The sequence below is a fragment of the Schistocerca cancellata genome, chromosome 6, assembly GCF_023864275.1.
Source record: "Schistocerca cancellata isolate TAMUIC-IGC-003103 chromosome 6, iqSchCanc2.1, whole genome shotgun sequence".
Taxonomy (NCBI): domain Eukaryota; kingdom Metazoa; phylum Arthropoda; class Insecta; order Orthoptera; family Acrididae; genus Schistocerca; species Schistocerca cancellata.
The window spans coordinates 294,089,748-294,111,057 of record NC_064631.1 but is presented as its reverse complement, the minus strand read 5'-3'; the positions used below and the strand labels follow the sequence as shown (position 1 = coordinate 294,111,057).

Sequence of the window (21,310 nt, the reverse complement as noted above, 5' to 3'; positions counted from 1 at the left end):
TCAAAACTCTAAATCTAATTCCTGGAATGACATATTGTCTACATTACTGAGATAAACCAGTCTATAAGAAGGGAGCAACCAGTGACATAAATAATTACTTGAAAGAGTAATTCCAAATCAAATGGAATCTTGCTTCAGTAACTATCTCCTAAACGACTCGTAGCACAGCTTCCAAAAAAATGCAGTCTGCAGTATACAATTTTTTTTCCATGAACCGCTAAACTGGATAAAAGAAAGTAAGTCTTTGGGACTTTTCTACATTTGCTTAAGACATTTGATCTCTGCATCATTTAGTATTTTTATCCAAATTAGGAACTTAGAGTATAGGAGGAATCGCACTAAATTTCTGATGTAGAATACAAAGTGCTAAACTGTATTATAAGAGTGAAGGTAAGGTACTAACAGTAAAATCAACATACAATACTCTCAACTGTGGAGTTCCTATTGTATTTTCTTAAGACAGTTACGTTTGTGACTGAGAGTGAAGAAATAACTGTAATGGATAGAGACATTCATTATTACAATAAAAGAACCAGATGTGATTGTTGTAGGATACTGTGTTAAAAACACACACACACAACGAACCTTTGTACTGTGGAGAATGGAGATGTAATATCTTGTTTTTCATAATCATCAAATATTTTTGTGTCACTTGAGCTTGTCATTAATGACATTTGTTAATGTCCATCTGGTTTGCTACCCATAATGTGACTGTAGGACTGCCAGGAGGCCATTTGTTATCATCTCAGTTATTTGTCATATATTCAATTTGACACTGCGTGGAGCACTTTGACAAAATTATCAATTCTATATTTTTTATGTAGCTCCATTATTGTTGTGTGTTCATCTCACAGTGGCAGTTGCTAGCCAGCTTTGTACATTGTTCTCCTTCCTTTTTGTCTGTACATGACTGCAACACATAATAAATGGCATGTAATTATGTACATAATCAAAGAAGCACTTTATGCTATATTTTTAGAGTGGGTATATTATTGATATGTTATTGGCATTGCTTTTCCGGCAAGCAATGAAGCAGAAATTTTTTATTGCACTAGTCTTTGTTTTTTTCCTCACACAACCTGAAAAACACATCAGTGGATGTGAGACATTAATGGTTTTTTTGGTCTTATAGCTTTTATTGCTGTATCTTTTATTGTTCCCCTATCCAGCTCATGTGTCTGTAGGATCTTTATTTAATTATTGTAATCAGTTTTCTGGCATAAATAATTGTGATGGTCACACTGTGTTACATTGCAGAAGTGTTGAGAACTACACTTTCCACAATTTCGAGAACCATAAGAAGCGACAGGGACACTGATGGTTATGCAAGGAAATTATGATCAGGCTTGAGAAGAGCAACATTGGCAAGAGATGACCACTTCCTACAACTTCAAGTTCTCCACCACCATCACATCACTGCCGCTGAAGTGCGAAATGGACTCCAAATTTAAGGGATCAATGTTAGTGAGAGAACCATCCAAAGAAGACTGGAAGAAGCCAGTCTTCAATCCAGAAGACAAGCTACACACCCAGAGCTCATGAGAGAGAATCCCACAGCTCAGTTATGTTTCTCAAGGGAGAGTAGCAGCTGTCAAGTACAGCAATGGGAGCAGTTGTTTCTCGATTATGAGTCTCAATTTGGCCTGTGATACCTGTTGATAGAGAAACGGTCTGAATAAGGCCCGGGGAAAGGTATTGCCCTTGTACATTCTCACACAGGATGCCTTTCCAGGGAGTTTCTATGATGGTGTGGGCAGGAATCAGTATGACTTAAAGATGGATTTGGTCTTTGTGGAATGTGGGAGCCTTGCAGTATATTGGTATGTGAAGGTGTCCATTTGAAGAATATTTTGCCTTTTGATCCATTTATTGGAAATGGTTTTACACTAATGTATGACAATACATACCTGCATGTTGCAAGAGTTCTGGGATGAAGTGAAGACTGCCGAAAACTGTGTTTTGAATCCTGTTGAGCATTTATGTGGTCAGCTGGGAGAAGAGGCTGCCATCAGCAGTTTCCAGAGACCCTATGGGAGGCCCTCTTGAAAGAATGGGATGGGTGATTCCTCTAGAGGACTTTCGAGCATTAATCAGGAGCATGCCTGAAAGGTTGGATGCCTTGATTGGTGCTGGAGGAGGTGACAGATGCTTTTGAAGAAGTAGTGAAGTGTAGAAAACCAAAACGCAGGTGCTTTAGCTTCACAAACTTCCTGAAAATTTGCTTGAAATGCGAATCCATTCTTGTTGTTTCCACATCTCAGACTCCTTGATGGGACTGTACCACAATGTTTTATCAAAAAATGGAAATTCCAGGATGGAATGAAACAGTGGTGTGAAAAGGATAGTTGCTGATCACCATATAGCAGAGATGCTGAATTGTAGATGGGCACAACAAGAAGACAGACAGAAAGCGAGCTTTGTCGAAAATAGACAACATATATGCACACACTCACACAAATGCAGCTCACACATATGACCATAGACTCTGGCATCAGCTGCCACAGACTGTGGTCGTGTGTGTGTTTTTATTTTCAGCAAAGGCCTTGTTGGCCGAAAGCTCACTTTCTGACAGTCTTTTTGTTGAACCTATCTGCAACTCAGTGTCTCCACAATATTTGGAGTAGCAGCTCTATTTTTCATAATAGTGCCACAATGTTTTATCATAAAAAACTAGATTAGTGTCATAAAAGTGACTGGAATTCAAAATAAAAGAATTACAGTAAACATTTTTTTAAGAAACTGGGGTACTGCATTTTTTTGTGTCAATGAATATAGATCTAATGATGGGTGTGCTGAATTGCATCATACGGGAAATTGCAAAATAAAATAATTACATATACGTATGCATAATGAAGCAACAGAAGTTTGTAGCAAGGCCAGGGCTCGAACCAGGGTCACTTGCTCACTAGGCAGATGTGCTAACCGCTACGCCACCCTGGCACAGTGGCTTGGCACAATTGGGCGGACTATCCTAGCACTCTGTCCTCAATATGAATTCCCGTTCACACTCTGTCCACCTGGTATTTCCTCTAAACTTGAACACCAAGTGGGCTGAGACATGAATGGGAATTTGGACTGAGGAGGGAGGTGTGCTAGAGTAGTCCATGCACTTGTGCAAAGCACTGTGCCGCAGTGGCATAATCGTTAGCATGTCGCCTGTGCTCAGGATACCCGGATTCAAATCCAAGACTTGGGTACAAATTTTCATTTGTTGCTTCATTCTGCGTACATATACAGGGTGGCCCATTGATAGTGACCGGGCCAAATATCTCACGAAATAAGCATCAAACGAAAAAACTACAAAGAACAAAACTCGTCTAGCTTGAAGAGGGAAACCAGATGGTGCTATGGTCGGCCCGCTAGATGGCACTGCTATATGTCAAGCGGATATCAACTGCATGTTTTTAAATAGAAACCCCCATTTTTATTACATATTCGTGTTGTACATAAAGAAATATGAATGTTTTAGTTGGACCACTTTTTTCACTTTGTGATAGATGGCGCTGTAATAGTCACAAACATGTAAGTATGTGGTATCACATAACATTCCGTCAGTGCGGACGGTATTTGCTTCCTGATACATTACCTGTGTTAACATGGACCATTTACCAATTGCGGAAAAGGTCGATATCGTGTTGTTGTATGACTATTGCGATCAAAATGGCCAACGGGCGTGTGCTATGTCTGCTGCTCGGTATCCTGGATGACATCATCCAAGTGTCTGGACCATTCGCCGGATAGTTACATTATTTAAAGAAACAGGAAGTGTTCAGCCACATGTGAAACATCAACCACTACCTGCAACAAATGATGATGCCCAAATAGGTGTTTTAGCTGCTGTCACGGCTAATCCGCACTTCAGTAGCAGACAAATTGCGTCAGAATCGGGAATCTCAAAAACTTCAGTGTTGAGAATGCTACATCAACATCGAGTGCACCCGTACCATATTTCTGTGCACCAGGAATTGCATGGCGACGACTTTGAACGTCATGTACATTTCTGCCACTGGGCACAAGAGAAATTATGGGACACTGACAGATTTTTTGCATGCGTTCTGTTTAGCTCCGAAGCGTCATTCACCAACCGTGGTAACGTAAACCGGCATAATATGCGCTATTGGGGAACGGAAAATCCACATTGGCTGCAATAAGTGGAACATCAACGGCCTTGGCGGGTTAATGTATTGTGCGGCATTATGGGAGGAATGATAATTGGCCCCATTTTATCGATGGCAATCTAAATGGTGCAATGTATGTTGATTTATTACGTAATGTTCTAGCGACGTTACTACAAGATGTGTCACTGCATGACAGAATGGCTATGTACTTCCTACAATTTGGATGTCCGGCACATAGCTCGCGTGCTGATGAAGCGGTATTGAATAGCATATTTCATGACAGGTGGATTGGTCGTCGAAGCACCATACCATGGCCCGCACGTTCACCGGATCTGACGTCCCCGGATTTATTTCTGTGGGGAAAGTTGAAGGATACTTGCTATCGTGATCCACTGACAATGCCTGAGCATTGTCAATGCATGTGCGAACATTACGGAAGGCAAACTACACGCTGTTGAGAGGAATGTTGTTATACATATTGCCAAATACATTGAGGTTGACGGACGTCATTTTGAGCATTTATTGCATTAATGTGGTATTTACAGGTAATCACACTGTAACAAGCATTGCATTCTCAGAAATGATAAGTTCACAAAGGTACATGTACCACATTGGAACAACTGAAATAAAATGTTCAAACGTACCCACGTTCTGTATTTTAATTTAAAAAAACCTACCTGTTACCAACTGTTTGTCTAAAATTGTGAGCCATATGTTTGTGACTGTTACAGCACCATTATCACAAAGCAAAAAAAAGTCGTCCAACTACGGCATTCTGAGTTGCAAAATGTAGTGTTTTTGGATACAGTGCATTTCAACCTGCCGTGCAGTGATAGTTGCGTACACATTGCTATCATCTCCACTAAGATTCTGTCACACACATCAAAATACTGGAACTGTGTCACTAAATAATCCATTGAGATACGAGTAGGGGACCAGCTGATCTTCTGTGACTGTGACTACAACCTTAGTATGGAATGAGAACCTGTATATTGATTAAGGAGAGGAACAAGACACTGCATCTGTGACAAAGTGACATCGAGGGTGGGCAGGCAGAGCATGAGGGGCCTCTGACATGAATCAAGGATGGTGCAATAAGCAGTAGGACTGAACGGCAGAGATATACAGGGTGTTACAAAAAGGTACGGCCAAACTTTCAGGGAACATTCCTCACACACAAATAAAGAAAAGATATTATATGGTCATGTGTCCGGAAACGCTTAATTTCCATGTTAGAGCTCATTTTAGTTTCGTCAGTATGTACTGTACTTCCTCGATTCACCGCCAGTAGGCCCAATTGAAGGAAGGTAATGTTGACTTCAGTGCTTGTGTTAAGATGCGACTCATTGCTCTACAGTACTAGCATCAAGCACATCAGTACGTAGCATCAACAGGTTAGTGTTCATCACGAATGTGTTTCTGCAGTCAGTGCAATGTTTTCAAATGCGGAGTTGGCAGATGCCCATTTGATGTATGGATTAGCACCGGGCAATAGCCGTGGTGCAGTACGTTTGTATCGAGGCAGATTTCCAGAACGAAGGTGTCCCGACAGGAAGATGTTCGAAGCAATTGATCGGCGTCTTAGGGAGCACGGAACATTCCAGCCTATGACTCGTGACTGGGGAAGACCTAGAACGACGAGGACACCTGCAATGGACGAGGCAATTCTTCGTGCAGTTGACGATAACCCTAATGTCAGCGTCAGAGAAGTTGCTGCTGTACAAGGTAACGTTGACCACGTCACTATATGGAGAGGGCTACGGGAGAACCAGTTGTTTCCGTACCATGTACAGCGTGTGCAGGCACTATCAACAGCTGATTGGCCTCCACGGGTACACTTCTGCGAATGGTTCATCCAACAATGTGTCAATCCTCATTTCAGTGCAAATGTTCTCTTTATGGATGAGGCTTCATTCCAACGTGATCAAATTGTAAATTTTCACAATCAACATGTGTGGGCTGACGAGAATCCGCACGCAATTGTGCAATCACGTCATCAACACAGATTTTCTGTGAACGTTTGGGCAGGCATTGTTGCTGATGTCTTGATTGGGCCCCATGTTCTTCCACCTACACTCAATGGAGCACGTTATCATGATTTCATATGGGATACTCTACCTGTGCTGCTACAACATGTGCCTTTACAAGTACAACACATCACGTGGTTCATGCACGATGGAGCTCCTGGACATTTCAGTTGAAGTGTTCGTACGCTTTTCAACAATAGATTCAGTGACCGATGGATTGGTAGAGGCGGACCAATTCCATGGCCTCCACGCTCTCCTGACTTCAACCCTCTTGACTTTCCTTTATGGGGGCATTTGAAAGCTCTTGTTTACGCAACCCCGGTACCAAATGTAGAGACTCTTCATGCTCGTATTGTGGACGGCTGTGGTACAATACGCCATTCTCCAGGGCTAAATCTGCGCATCAGGGATTCCATGCAACGGAGGGTGGATGTATGTATCCTCGCTAACGGAGGACATTTTGAACATTTCCTGTAACAAAGTGTTTTAAGTCACGCTGGTACGTTCTGTTGCTGTGTGTTTCCATTCCATGATTAATGTGATTTGAAGAGAAGTAATAAAATGAGCTCTAACATGGAAAGTAAGAGTTTCCGGACACATGTCCACATAACATTTTCTTTCTTTGTGTGTGAGGAATGTTTCCTGGAAGTCTGGCCGTACCTTTTTGTAACACCCTGTATAGATGACACCTCCCCCCCCCCCCCACCACCACCACCACCACCACCACCACCACCACCACCACCACCATCCCCTCACCTATCCCACCACATGTTGGTCAGTTCCTCAGCAGACTTGATATTGGTGATGTGATCAATTACTGTGACTATTGGACACACAGATCCAGCCAAACACTTGTGAATTATTTTGTCCTCAGTTATGCCAGGGAAAACTGGAGGGCCACATCGGGTGTGCTTGTATGATTTAATTGGTAGCATACTCCAACAAAAGGATAAGAATTCCAGTTTTGTATCCCAGTTAGGCCCACAGTTCTTACTTGTGACATGTGCTTTGTATAGGGTAAAATGATTAATTCCTTTAAATTAAAAATATTTCCACAATCTTAATAAAATTGTGTGCTTTAGAAACCTTATCATGCAGCATTTTACTAAACTGCTTATGTTACCATTTGCTGCTTGTGTCAATATACAGGGTGTACATAAAGTCCGGGAACACTTTCAATTATTTATTGCACAAGAACCAGACATTGTACAGATATCATAAATGTGTAATTTTGAAGAGAAACCCTGAAAATTTTTTTTGTGTATGCCGCCGCAGTGTAGTCTGGTAATTTGCCAATAGTCAGCGCTAGTCACAAACATGCCGAGTTCAGGTGTGGAGTGAGCTTTATGTGTGTTGGAGTTCGACAAAAACAAGTGTGCTACAGCTGTCGAATCTGGGGTACAAAGCATCCACATGAATGCATTGAATTTGAGCATGTTTCCCCAAAGGTAAATGTTTTTTGTGCCTTGTCACAGAAAACTGTACGGGCCATTCTTCTTCACCAAGAGCACTGTCGCTGGATATTCCTACTTGGACATGTTGTAGTAATGGCTGATGCCTCAAATGCAATCAGACTCTCCGTTCTTCTTTCAGCAGGATGGGGCTCCACCGCATTTTCATCGTGAAGTTCGTGGGTACCTGAATACGGAACTGCCGCATCGATGGATCAGCTGTGCTCCAGAGGGGGACAGCTGTTTAATGAAATGGCCTCCCCAATCAGATCGCACTCTGTGTGACTTTTTTCTGTGGCGACACATTAAAGATCTGGTGTATGTACCGCCACGTGACGTAACAGAGCTCCGGGAAGCGACTGCCACAGTCGACGATGCCATGCTGAAACGGGTATGGCAAGAATTCAGTTACCGTATTGACATCTTCCGGGTCACTCATGGTTCGCACATCGAATTTTGTAAAAAAAAAAAAAAAAAAAAAAAAAAAAAAAAAAAAAAAAAAAAAACCAACTTTCAGCGTTTCTCTTCAAAATTCAATATGTATGACATCTGTACAATGTTTAGTTCTTATGCAATAAATAATTGAAAGTGTTCCCAGACTTTATGTACACCCTGTATTTCACTCATCATTCTGCAGTAATTTTGTGACAAGATAATCCTATCTCATCGATGCTGTTTAACATAGTACTCGAGAAAGTCATCCGAGAAGTGGACAGCAATGAGAAAGGTACCAATCTAAATGGGAGAACATATTTGTTAGCACCTGCTGATGACTTACAGCCTTGGACGCTGAGACGACATTTTGGGGGTCTAGCCCAAAATGCAAGCACAGTCGGTCTTAAAATCAAAGCTGAGAAGATGAAAGTGATGGAACTATCCAGAGGAGCAGCACAGAGAGCCCCAATGCAACCAGGATATCAGAATTTGGTTAAGGCAGCAAAATTTGAAAAGTGGGGAAGCTGTTTTAACAACTTAAAACTGGAGGTACTAGATTATTAATTTACCCAGAACATTTCAGCATGAAAGATATGGCGACACCACACAGTACGCGGCAAAACCAATATTAGTTCTAGTGGTGTCACAAGCAACCATAGACACTTAGTACCATAAAAGCAGGTGTTTAGAAACTGTTGGTATTTGGGGAGAAAAAAAGCGCGCGCGCTCACACACACACACAAAATCTCAAGGAAGCTGTTCAGCATAGAATGAGATGTGAGTGGTTGGACAAGAAAGAACCAGGGATGTTTTGAAATGATATGGCAATCAACCATTTTTTAAGAAATGAAAGCAAGAAGACAGAGTTGGTGTGGAGGATGAATATTGGTATACCACTGTAGACTGCCAGATTTCTCTAATTTTGCTGTTACAACTGTCGCACAAAATGCACATGAGATGAGATTTGCTTTTTACTTGTTTTCAATATGTGCTTTTACATTCTATGAGGGAAAACTACATTGTTGTGTCTGACTCTACAAATTGTTGAGCAACACAAACTCGTGACAAATTGTATACCTCCTCTCTGGATTTTCTCATCCACTATTTGTATATTCCTGACTGTAAAATAAAAAGTTACCAGTTGGGATCTTCTGCAACTTATTGCAGGAATTTGATTCCACTAATCTTAAAATTTTGGTAGAGATTTTTGAGAAAGTGGAATATGTGGTTCAGTACATGCCTGGACTAGTTCTTTAAGAAACATGAGTCAAGCAGATAGAATAGGATGTTGAAGTGATTCGCAGGAAGACACCACACAATCTGCATGGAGAGTAATTACAGTGTGGGTTCCACAATGTTGGAACATTGGCCCATTACTGTTTTTGGCCTGTGTTAATTATCTGTCCTTTTATTGTGATCAGCATGCAGAATTAATCCTTTCTGAATGTGAATTTGTAAGTACTGTTGACAAGCAAATCAAATACACATTAACAGAGAAAACAGTAAATTATGTTTTCGTAGAAGATATGAACTGGTTTTGCACAAATGTGCTAGCATTAAACTCTGAAAACAGATATGACTCATCCAGTTTGTTACTCCCAATTGATGATATGTACAAACTAGAAATAATAAAGACATTGGAAGAAAATTCTCAGTTATTTACACTGCATGATGACAAAAATTGAAACTATAAAAAGCATATAAAAGACTTAAAATATTGAGGTTCAGCTACAACTGTCATAAAAATAACTCTTTAACTGTGAAGACAAAGAAGTGAGTGAGTTAACATACTCTGAATGTTTTCTGTGGTGTCACCCCCAGACACCACACTTGCTAGGTGGTAGCCTTTAAATCGGCCGCGATCCGTTAGTATACGTCGGACCCGCGTGTCGCCACTATCAGTGATTGCAGACCGAGCGCCGCCACACGGCAGGTCTAGTCTAGAGAGACTCCCTAGCACTTGCCCCAGTTGTACAGCCGACTTCGCTAGCGATGGTTCACTGTCTACATACGCTCTCATTTGCCGAGACAACAGTTTAGCATAGTCTTCAGCTACGTCATTTGCTACGACCTAGCAAGGCGCCATATTCAGTTACTATTGATAATGATATTGTGAATCATGTACCTTCAAGCGACGTTCATCATTAATGGATTTAAGTTAAGTATCAAACTAATTATGTCCGCTTTCTGAATTCTCATTCCTTGTCATGTTCCAGACCTCACGTCAGTATAGTTCTTCCCTCCTCACGTCAGCCTGTGTGAGCTAAAACGCGTGCATTTCGGCCTCCTCTAGTAACACGGTGTTGGCTCTTCTGGCAACACAACATTTTCAATCATTGATGCTCGACAGGGCAATTGTTCAAATGAACAGTGTTCATCGCAAAATAGAAGATAATTACAATAGTGTGTTTGGTGCCCTCCTGTACATCTTGACGAATTCTGTATAAGCAGTTGGGGATATCACCTACATTCACACAATACGGCTGTTGACTGACGAGATGAGAGAGATGACGTAACATGCTGTTGCCTCCTTGAGCCCCCGGTTCGTGATGTACCCTTGTCCGGTTCTCAGCTACGCTACAGATCACTTTATTTATGAAAATACAAAGTACAATCTCCAACAAACTTTACATACTCACATACTCCTTTACCTTTAACCCAAATGAATACAGACTCGTTTACAGATATTTTTCTCTTACTACGTGTATACAATGACAAAGGTGAAGTTGACATATATGCTGATTTACCAAAGTCTTTATTTGCAAGTTCAGCTATATGATAGGTACGATATGCAATAATGTCTCTATCTACAAAGCTTTCAAGTCCAGGAACATTAGGTACTCCTGTACCACCTCGTACAATGGCTACAGTAAGCCAACCATTACCATGTGAAAATGTATCATTCATGTCTATACTAAAATTAAGTCTACAACCACAGAAAACACATGGTCCGTCGACAAGTGCAGTGGCAGCAACAGTCTTGACTTGTGTGCGATTCTTCTTCTCAGCAGCTGTTGTTGAAAATTCGATGTTCTCGATGGTTTTATAAATTGTTTGCTTAGAACGTCGACGGATCCTTCTGTATGGTACAGGGGCTCAAGGAGGCAACAGCATGTTACGTCATCACTCTGAGCGCTTGACCTTTGACCCCACGCTGATAACTCTGGCTGACGCAATCGTGGCGGCGCGCCAGCAGCGGACGGGAGCACTCTAGTATGGCCTAGTGCTCCCGTCCGGGATAACGCGCTGCTGGCACTGTGAAATATTCTAAGTCCGAGAAATTTTCTAAGTCCCCGCTCCCTATATAAGCGAGCTCCGCGCAGTGGATCACTCGCGCTGCTGCTGCTGCACAGGCAACTGCATTGAAAGCCGCCACGATGCCCTACAGACGCTACCGTCGTCGTTCTAAGCAAACAATTTATAAAACCATCGAGAACATCGAATTTTCAACAACAGCTGCTGAGAAGAAGAATCGCACACAAGTCAAGACTGTTGCTGCCACTGCACTTGTCGACGGACCATGTGTTTTCTGTGGTTGTAGACTTAATTTTAGTATAGACATGAATGATACATTTTCACATGGTAATGGTTGGCTTACTGTAGCCATTGTACGAGGTGGTACAGGAGTACCTAATGTTCCTGGACTTGAAAGTTTTGTAGACAACCTGTTAGAGTTGCAGAGTAATTAAGATATTCACAAACACAACAGTAAAGAGAGTAGTTAATAAATTAAAATTTTTACGAAATTACTTTTTTGCCCCTCTGGATGTTCTGGGACGTTTTATTAGATGTTCTGGGACATGTTTTATTAGATTCACCAGAGCAATAACACCAAAATAAATGGAAATTGTGCTTTACTTTAACCTCATACAGTTTTGTGGTGGCTTCATATTAGCGAAGTTGCTAAATTTCAAGCAAAATATTTTATTGGCCATAAGTCCGTAACTAAACATTTGCGGATCAATGTTTATATGAACTTTTTTCTTTAGTTTTACTTGTAGAATAACATATTAAAATATTTGCGTATCTTCCTGAATCATTCTGTATAGACTGAAGCGTCAAGTGAAAATTAGTACCAACCTGGGTCTGCTGCGTTCTTGACAGGTGCGTTAACAACTAAACCACCTTGGCACAGCAGTTCATACAACTGCACCGATTACCCTGGAATGCCTCCTTCCTTGATCCAAATTCTCACTGCCACCCCAGTCTACTTTAAATTCCCCCTTACACACAGACAGAATTGCTGAGGCTCTCCTTGTTCTGGAATAGCATCTCGGCATCAAACGTAAATGGGGGATCCAGCAGGTGCAGGTACTTATAAAAATGAAATGACACAATTTCAGAAACTTTATTGGTCTCGTACAGATATGATTTTATGTATTTGGATTGAGGAGGGAGGCCTGCCAGGGTTATTTGTGCAGTTGTATGAATGATTTGCTGACGTGGCTTAGTGGCTAATGCCCCTGCCTAGTAAGCACGAGACCCAGGTTTGATTCCCAGCCTTCGTACAAATTTTCACTCACCAGTTCAATCTGTATACATAAAAACTGAAATTGTGTCATTTCATTTTTTTCTTCTCAGCATTTGTGTACCCTCGACACAGTATTTTCGTGGTTCTGGCCCTCATTCTGATTTCTACAAGCTGCTGTTGTCTGTTTAATTAGCATCCTTGATTTTGTACATGTACCCCACACCCCTTATGTTCCATGACCATATGCCTTCTTCTTTCCTGTTTTGCCTTATTTCTGTCTTGTGCTGGTATACCCTATTCTTTCTTCTGGTGTTTTTGCTTGCACTGTTTCACTGTGCCCATCCTCTTCTCGTTCGCTGTCAGTCTTGGGCCCTCCTTTGTGTTTTCATCCCTCGTCTCACTTGCTCGTTTGGCATGGTTTCTTCCAGGCTGGAATTATCACTCCTGCAGCTTTCACAGTTCCACCAGTTCCTGTGCCACAGGCCCCACCAGCTTCTGCACCACAGGCTGTTCTGGCTCCTGTGCCGCATGTTCCACCAGCTTCAGTGCCATCTGCTCCAGTGCCTCCTATACCAATGCCTGCTGACCCCGTGCCTCATTCCCTGATGCTGCCTGCTCTGTTGTTCTCATCACCAGATCCTGCGCCTCTTCAGGTCCCAACGCTGCCGGCCCACACTTTGCTAGCTTGTCTGCAACAGGCCCCCTTGCCATGCAGCCCTCTGGTACTGCCCCAGCCCTTGCACGTGAGGTCTTTGGATGTCATTCCTTTCCTTGTCAGCCCTGCTGCGGCCGACCCTCATCGCCGGCCCTCCTATCACAACAAGCCCTGGTATGCCCGACTCTCCTGTCCTCACCAGCTCTGTCGATATCAACGCTTTCTCGCTCACTGGCCCTGTTGCAGCCGGCCCACCAGTTGCCATTGTTGCAACCACCTCTGAGGCCATCCATGTGGTCTCCTGCCAGCTATCACTGATTATTGCCACCAGCTCTCATGACACTGTCCCTGACTGCCCTCCTCCACACCCACTGCCACCTCCTCCGTGAATACCCTGCAGCTGGCCCAGCCGTCTCTGCTGGTGCCACTGATCCCGTCATACGTTCTTCCAGGTTCTTTAGTTACTCAGTCTACCCATCTAATCTTCAACATTCTTCTGTAACACCATTGTTAACCCTAGAGTAATAAGGTGCTAATCCCGACACATAAATGACAAGGTAGGGTAAAAATGTACCCCACGTTTTTCTGAATTATTTGTTTCACAAAAGAGGTTCTGGAATAACATAAAGTAATAATCACATAGTATGAAACATTTATTACAAATTATAGTTAAGTTTTATAATACGAAAAAGCAAATCGTAACTATAATATCAATGCATTTTATTGTATCATGGTTGTCATATACAGAAATATGACACTGCACTTATCTATTGCATTCAGTTACCCTTTGTGTTACAACATTGCAAAACACAATAGAATAAATCAAAATGCATAAGAATCATTGAAGGAACTAACATGTAAATTGGAAAAAAGTATAAAGCTAACAACTACAAAAAATAGTTCCTCATGTGAAAGGAAACAGATTTTATAAATTATTTTCAAAATTTGATGATATTTTGAATATAACAAACATTTTCAAAATAAACTGTTACGGCAACTTTGACAAATATTTTTCCGATGGTTCTTGCACACTGGTTTCGAACAGACATAGCATTCAAAGGAACTTTTCCGGTTGTCTTTTCGACTGCAAAGAAAGCATCGTCCACTTTTTTTTTTTTTAGTTCGTTTCTGGTTGTGCTGCTGATCTTGGAATATCGCTCCCAAAATGCATCAAAATCTGTTCCATAGTTATGCGAAGCTCTTTGGGTAAATTTTTTCTTGTAATTCTGTCCTTCATTTCTGCTTCAACCAGCCCGAATGCCAATGAGAAAATTGCTTTGGCTGTTTGTGCCGCCATTATCCTTATACAAGACATAGCCATTTATTCCTGATGCATCTAAAAACCCATACATGTATCGCATTGTCCAGCACCTGGTTTTTCGTGCTGTGGTCTTGTTGTGGCATAGTAAATCAAATACATCGACTCCCCCTTTGTTATCATTGTAGAAAAGTACTATGATCGATTTCTTTGTCTTCTCATCTATTTCACCTATCTCATAGATCGTTGACAAAAGAATAACGTTTTTATTTTTCTTTGGACTGTATGACTCCAACATTTTTTCCCTCCTGTAAATGATTACAGATGAAGAAACTGGCCTATTCTTGGTTTGAAGCAGGGATTCAGGTATTTCTGGTTTATTCTTGCGTAAGGTGCCAACTATTGTTAACTTTTTGTCAGCCAGTTTGTCAGCTACTTCACAAGAAGCAAACCAGTTGTCCATTGTAATGTTCCGATTGGTTCCATATACAGTTTCACATAATTTCATCACATAATATGTAGGAACTGAAACACACTTGTCCCTAGTCTCTTTCCCCGAATATGGAATTCCTGCATAAAAATAATATATCTTCATGTCACATAATCAAATTATTTCTTCCGGCTTGCTTGGCAGATACATTTTGAATGGGCATCTGTCTCGGAAGCTAAAGAGTGTCTCGTCAATGGTTAGGAGGGCAGAGGGAGTGTACAATTCTTGACTATGTTTGACAAACATACACCATAAATCACGAATTGCAGCGAACTTTTCTACCTTTCTTCTGTGCAGTCTGGTATGTTGTTCATCAAATCTTAGATTATTGATCAAAAACTCGAATCGGTTTTTCGTCATAACTCCTCAGAAAAATGGGGACCCGTATACTACAGACCATGCATCAGTACAATTCAGATGCGCATTTTTAGAGTTCCACTCATAAAAAGTATACCAAATAAAGCTTTTATTTCGTTTTGGTTGGTATCTCCAGTATACCACTGCGGTGATGTGAATTTTTCCCTTGAATTTGCAATTTTTTGGTTTGTGTATGTAACTGTTAGTGGAACGATGTCACTAGTAAACAACAGTTCAAATAATTTCAGGGGAGACGTTTGCCTAGTGCATGTACCCTATATTCTTTGCTGACACTCTCGACGCTTTTTTTGTGGAAGGGATGTGTGTTCCAACAATGCCCATTTCTGACATATAAAATTTTCCTTACTTGGCTATCTCCTTCATCTGATGAATCAACCTCAAATGGCGGTACATTGAATTCGTCATCCTCATGGTCGTCTGTGATATGACTGTCTTCAGATTCACTCACATCTTCGTCTGATTCACTGTAATACACGTTTTCAGCCTCTTGACGTTCAAATTCTCTTATTATTTCCTCTGGAGTTCTTAACAGTTCATGAGAAGACATTTTCTACGCCTGCAAAAGAAAGTACCACCTATTTTATAAACAAAAAAAATTAACATAAATAACAAGGTAGGGTGATTTTTTACCCTGAATGCAAAATTTCACACTTTACCTGTTAAAGGAGCATGGAAAATAAAGCCTGAGAGATTACAGCCTCCTCAACGTGAACAACAATACTGACTGGAAAGGTAAATAGTGACTCCCGTCTGAGAAGCCAGTGGTACCAACATAGGATAAAAAATTATATTGACGGGGGTAATTTTTTACCCCACCTTGTTATTATAGGGTTAAAAATCATCTGTTCTCTGTTTGTCTTTACTGTGTATTATCCATATCCACATAAGGTTACACAAAAAAGAGCTCACTAACTTCCACAAATGGCTTCCTAACACTTAAATTTGTGTTCAGTGACAATGTATTTCTCTTTTTCAGGAAAGCATTTTTTTATTTTATTTTATTCCCAGTCTACATTTCGTACATATTCTCTCTGCTTCTGACATCATCAATTATTTTGCTGCCCGAATAGCAAAAATCACCTACTAATCTCAACATCTCGTTGCTTAATCTAATACCCTCAGCATCACCCGATTTAGTTCTGATACACTCCACCGCTCTTGTTTTTTGTATTTCTATTAATTTTATAACAAGTTTCCAAGATACTATCCACATAATCTCTGATAGAATTACATTATCGGCAAACTTTAAAGTTTTTATATCTTCTTCTTGAACCATAATTCCCTTTCCAAATTTCTCCTCAGTTTGTTTTACAATTTGCTTAATGCACGGATTGACTAACATGGGGGACAGGTTACAACTCTATATGACTCATTACACTTCTGTTTTCATTGCATGTCAGTGGACTCTTAAAACTACAATGTCTGGTTCCTGCACAAGTTGTTGATAACTTTTTACTCTTTACATTTTATTCCTGATCACCTTGTTATAGTCAGTATTCAAAATCTTTTACTAAATCTACAAATACTGTAAATGTGGGTTTGCCATGCTCCAAGCTATATTCTAGCATAGTCATCGTCCCAGTATTTATCCAGGTGTTCCTACACTTCTCAGGAACTTAAACAGTTCCTCCACCAGGTCAGCTTCTCCTTGGTTTCCATCCTTCTGTAGGTAATTTGTATTAATATAGTGCTTAATGGTATGCTCAGGACTATTAACAGTCATTGCCCCCTTTCAGAAAGTCTCAATAAAATCCCATGTAATAGCCTAGGTTAACCTCTGCTGTTTTTAGCCATTTGTCATTGTTTTCAACTTTGAACATACATTGACATTTGAAAAGTGTACCATCCATGCACAGTATCATACACTTTACCATGTGAAATATGGAGCTGCTTTGTCAAGAGAAGCAGATAACTCCTGTTGTCATTCATAACAGCATGCTCCATATGGCATCAGTGGTGGAAAAAAAAAAAAAAAAGAAGATTGTTGCTCCTCATGTAGTTGGCCTTATCAAACATTACCCCACCATCATCTTATGACTGAGCAAGGTGGCACAGTGGGAGGACATTGGCCTTTTAATTGGGAGGACTGCTGCTGATCTTTCTTTCCTGCCTTTTTCTCATTACCTCATACTTGTATTGCCAAGGTCAGGGTTAGTCTAACAAGTGATGTGCAGCATTACTTTCAATCCACTTTGATAGATTGCTGCTAAACGTTACACATGTCAGCAGTTCTTTGACTTCAAAAACATGTTTGTAAAAGGCACTATGTAATACAGCTTTCAGCTACTACTGCAATTCGACTTTCATTTACCTTTCAATGATCTCCTATCTATGACAACAGGAGAAAGTCACAAAACACTATATTGGGTGAGTACATACGTAGATGTTGATTCATCTTATTCTTGAAACATTGCTAACTTATCATAATTTTTTTCATGAAACGTTCTGTTTTCTTTTGGTTCTCCACCACCTCCACCTCCTTCATCAGCATATGTGATGTTTGTTACAAAGAGAGATATGACATGAGTAATTTCATAAAAAGGAATCCAAATTATGTGATTTCTTGATCAGTCACTCTTTTTCAGACTGTGTTTTAAGTATTGGATTCTCATGAAACTGATGATTGGTGTGTACCAGTATTTATTTATGTGCCAGTATTTAATCAGTTTTCTTTATACAGTAATTTTTCATATGAAGGCAGAGAGATGCATAAGCGGTTTTAGAGAAGATGGTTGTAACTAAGAGATGAAAATGGTATTTTTAACCTGTTACAAATATTTTAGGCTATTGCCAGTATAACAAGCTGCAAAATTATTGAAGATTACTCATTAAAATTATAAAACAATGCTAATATTATAGATACAAAAAATTTCAGTACCTGTATGTTTGTAAAGGCTTAGAAGAATTGAAGAGAACTAGAGGGGAGCTCCAGTTACAAATAGACAAGGCAGAAGAGGAAAAGTGTTTAAAAGAAAAAGAAATAAAGAAGTTATCTTCTGATCTTTCACGAATAAATCAAGTGCTAGATGACAAAATAGCAAAGAGAAATGCACTTGACAAAACAATAAGTGAAACGGAAGGTGCATATGTTAAAGTAAGTGACAGTTTTTGTAAATTCTCATAATTTCCGTATATTTAATTTTGTAGGTACAGTTCAGAATTTTTGTGGTGGGCCAGAAATTCAATGTAAGTAAAATCTTACAAACAGTGCAGCGTGCATTAAATAGATTAAAATCTACAGATAAGATACTGATAAAATCAAGCATCGCACATATAGGCTGCAACACGTTAGTGACTCATCACTCAGATACTATAATTGTTGGCGTCGGGTTTATTTCTATTTATTTATTTCACAAGCGATGTTTCATTTTAAATTAAATTTGGCTATATGTGATACTTGTCAGAAAAAGAGAGAGAACTTGAGTAACATCAGAAGTATGTGGAATTCTACGAACCCACACCTCTTGCATCTACAGCTCCATCTACATCTACAGGGTGGTCCACCTGAAGTTTCGGATGAGATTATCTCACAAACTATACATCGGGTAAAAATGGTGGGTAAGACAAGTTCATAAGCCCAAAGGGGGACATAAAATGATACTACACATGACCTCTAGCCCTCACACCTGTGGGTGGGGTGGGGGGCAACTTTTAAATCTTAAATAGAAACACTCATTTTTTATTGCAGATTCAGATTCTCCATAAAAAAGTAATCAAGTTTTGTCTGAAACATTTTTTAAATCATTGACAGAAGACACTGAAATCGAGAAAAAAGTAAAATTGGGGAAGAACTCTGATTTACTTAGAATTATCCAAGAAAGACACATCAAATCGATAAAAAATGTGCACCAGTTCTTTCGTTATGCAAAATTAAGCTGTTTTTGTACAAAATGTACTGTATCCTACTTTTAGCATTACCCAGGAATGACGACATGGACGTATAGTAGACTCATGTTGCCATGGAGTGCTTCATTAGTGTGAGTCCCCTTGCCTCTCACATTTTGGGGTGCTTCATTAGTTTGAATCCCCTTGCCTCTCACAATTTGGGGTGCTTAATTAATGAAATTAGCCATGAAGAAATTGTTCAAAATTATCCCCATTTGCTTCACTGCATAAAATTAATCATCTGTGAAAGTTGTCCACAGTTTTGAGCAGCATATCCCGTGATATGGCTGCACTTGCTCCATATTGTTTTGAGTTGTGGGCTGTTTTTCATAAGCAATAATTTTTAAATAACCCCACAAGAAAAAAATCAAGAGATGTTAGGTCTGGTGAATGTGGAGGCCACTGAATTGGTCCGCCACGTCCTATCCACCAACCAGGGTACCATAAATTTAAAATGTTCCGCATATGTTTAGCATAATGGGGAGCTGCTCCGTCCTGTTGGAACCACATTCATTGCCTAGTTTCTAAATCAACATCTTCCATCAGCTCCAACAAATCATCATGGAGAAGTTATAATAAGTTTCCCCAGTAACATTTTGGTCAAAAAAATATGGTCCTATCAAGTAACCGTTTAAAATTCCACACCAGACCATTAACGACCATTTGTGTTGATTGTCAACGGGTCTGTGCCAGTGTGGATTGACAGGGGACCAATGACAATCATGACGATTTAATTCGCCTTTGTTTTTGAAGGTGGCTTCATTAGTAAACATAATGTATCTCAAAAAATCATTGTCACCTCATACCTAAAAAAATCATTGTCACCTCTTATCGTTTCCAAAGCCCATCGGCAGAGTTGCACGTGTATTTGCATATCTTTCGGCGTTAATGCCTGTGTCAGTGTGACATGATACGCATGATATTTATGTGCCTTAAAAATCCTCAAAACAGTTTATTTCGGTATTCCAGTTTGTCTCTGAATTGCATGACTACTAATTTCGGGATCCAGTTGAACACAGGCGAGAACGGTAAGGGTACGAGCGTCATTTTCATTGTATTCACGATGACGAGGTGAACGGTGCATGTGTCCGTTTCGAGCTCATTGAGTGCACTTTCAAATAATGTTTTCGCTTGAATGTCGTCTGTTTGGGAAATGATCCGCATACAATTGCGCAGCTGCAGCATAATTGTTATGGCAGTCACCTAAAATTAATATCATATCAACAACCTCTGTAGGAGGATAGTGAGCCATATTTTGCTAAAGAATAATTTACTTTCGTTAGATGATGTTTATGGTTCACAATCTGAAAGTGAAGTGACGTCTGATAGCACTGCACCAACCTGAGCCATAGTTCGCAGTTTGGCCACGGTAGCGCCACAGTTGGGTGAATAATGCAATTGTGAAGAGTTCCTAACGAGATTTTAATACCATTCTGCCTCCATCCATCAAAAACTGTGGCGGGTAGGATATATTTCGTAAAAAAAGAAAGAAAAAAAAAAGAGAGAGAGAGCTCAATTTGGCATAATGAAAGCATTGGTGCACATTTTGTATAGGTTTGATGTGTCTGTCTCAGATCATTCTAAATAAATCGGCGTTCTTCCCCAATTTTATGTTTCTCGATTTAAGTGCCATCTGTCAATGGTTTTAAAAAATTGTTTCAGACAAATCTTGATTACTTTTGTATGGAGAATCCGAATCTGCAATAAAAAATGGGGGTTTCCATTTAAGATTTACAAGTCCCCCCTCCCGCCCCACCCAAGGGGGCGGGGGCTGGGGGTCAAATGTAGTATCATTTGATGTCCCCCTTTGAGATTACGAACTAGTCTTACCCACTATTTTTACCCAATGTATAATTTTCGAGATGATCTCATCCGAAACTTCAGATGGACCACCCTGTATATCTATACTCTGCAAATCCCCGTGAGGTGCACGGCAGACGGTGCATCCCGTAGTTCCAGCAATTAGGGTTTCTTCCCATTCCATTCACATATGGAGTGCAGGAAAAATGATTGACTGACTGCCTCTGTGCGTGCAGTAATTGTTCTAATCTTATTCTCATGATCTCTCTTTGAGCAATACGTAGGCGATTGTAGTACATTCCTAGTGTCATCTATTAAATTCAATTTTTGAACCCTTGTTAA

The 21,310-nt window shown here is 40.3% G+C and overlaps 2 protein-coding genes across 4 annotated transcripts in view; one reads left to right on the top strand and one right to left on the bottom strand.

Annotated features, from left to right (window-relative positions):
- Positions 1 to 21,310, top strand: part of LOC126190685 (Sjoegren syndrome nuclear autoantigen 1 homolog) — a 46,420-nt gene that overhangs the window by 5,648 nt on the left and 19,462 nt on the right. For both annotated transcript variants that reach the window (XM_049931142.1, XM_049931143.1), the window contains exon 2: positions 18,178 to 18,377. In XM_049931142.1, coding sequence (XP_049787099.1) covers positions 18,178 to 18,377 — 200 coding nt within the window. The remainder of the gene's footprint in view (positions 1 to 18,177; positions 18,378 to 21,310) is intronic.
- LOC126190684 (uncharacterized) overlaps positions 1 to 21,310 on the bottom strand; it is a 38,526-nt gene that overhangs the window by 1,911 nt on the left and 15,305 nt on the right. Inside the window, exons 2-3 of one of the 2 annotated variants that reach the window (XR_007538271.1) lie at positions 15,630 to 15,839; positions 586 to 910 (exon numbers count right to left, since the gene is read on the bottom strand). Coding sequence is in view for 1 of the 2 variants with exons in the window: in XM_049931141.1 (XP_049787098.1) it covers positions 15,630 to 15,830 (201 nt within the window). In the remaining variant the exon portion in view is untranslated. Of the gene's footprint in view, positions 1 to 585; positions 911 to 15,629; positions 16,292 to 21,310 lie in introns of those variants that run through there. The other variant, XM_049931141.1, reaches the window with a different exon arrangement.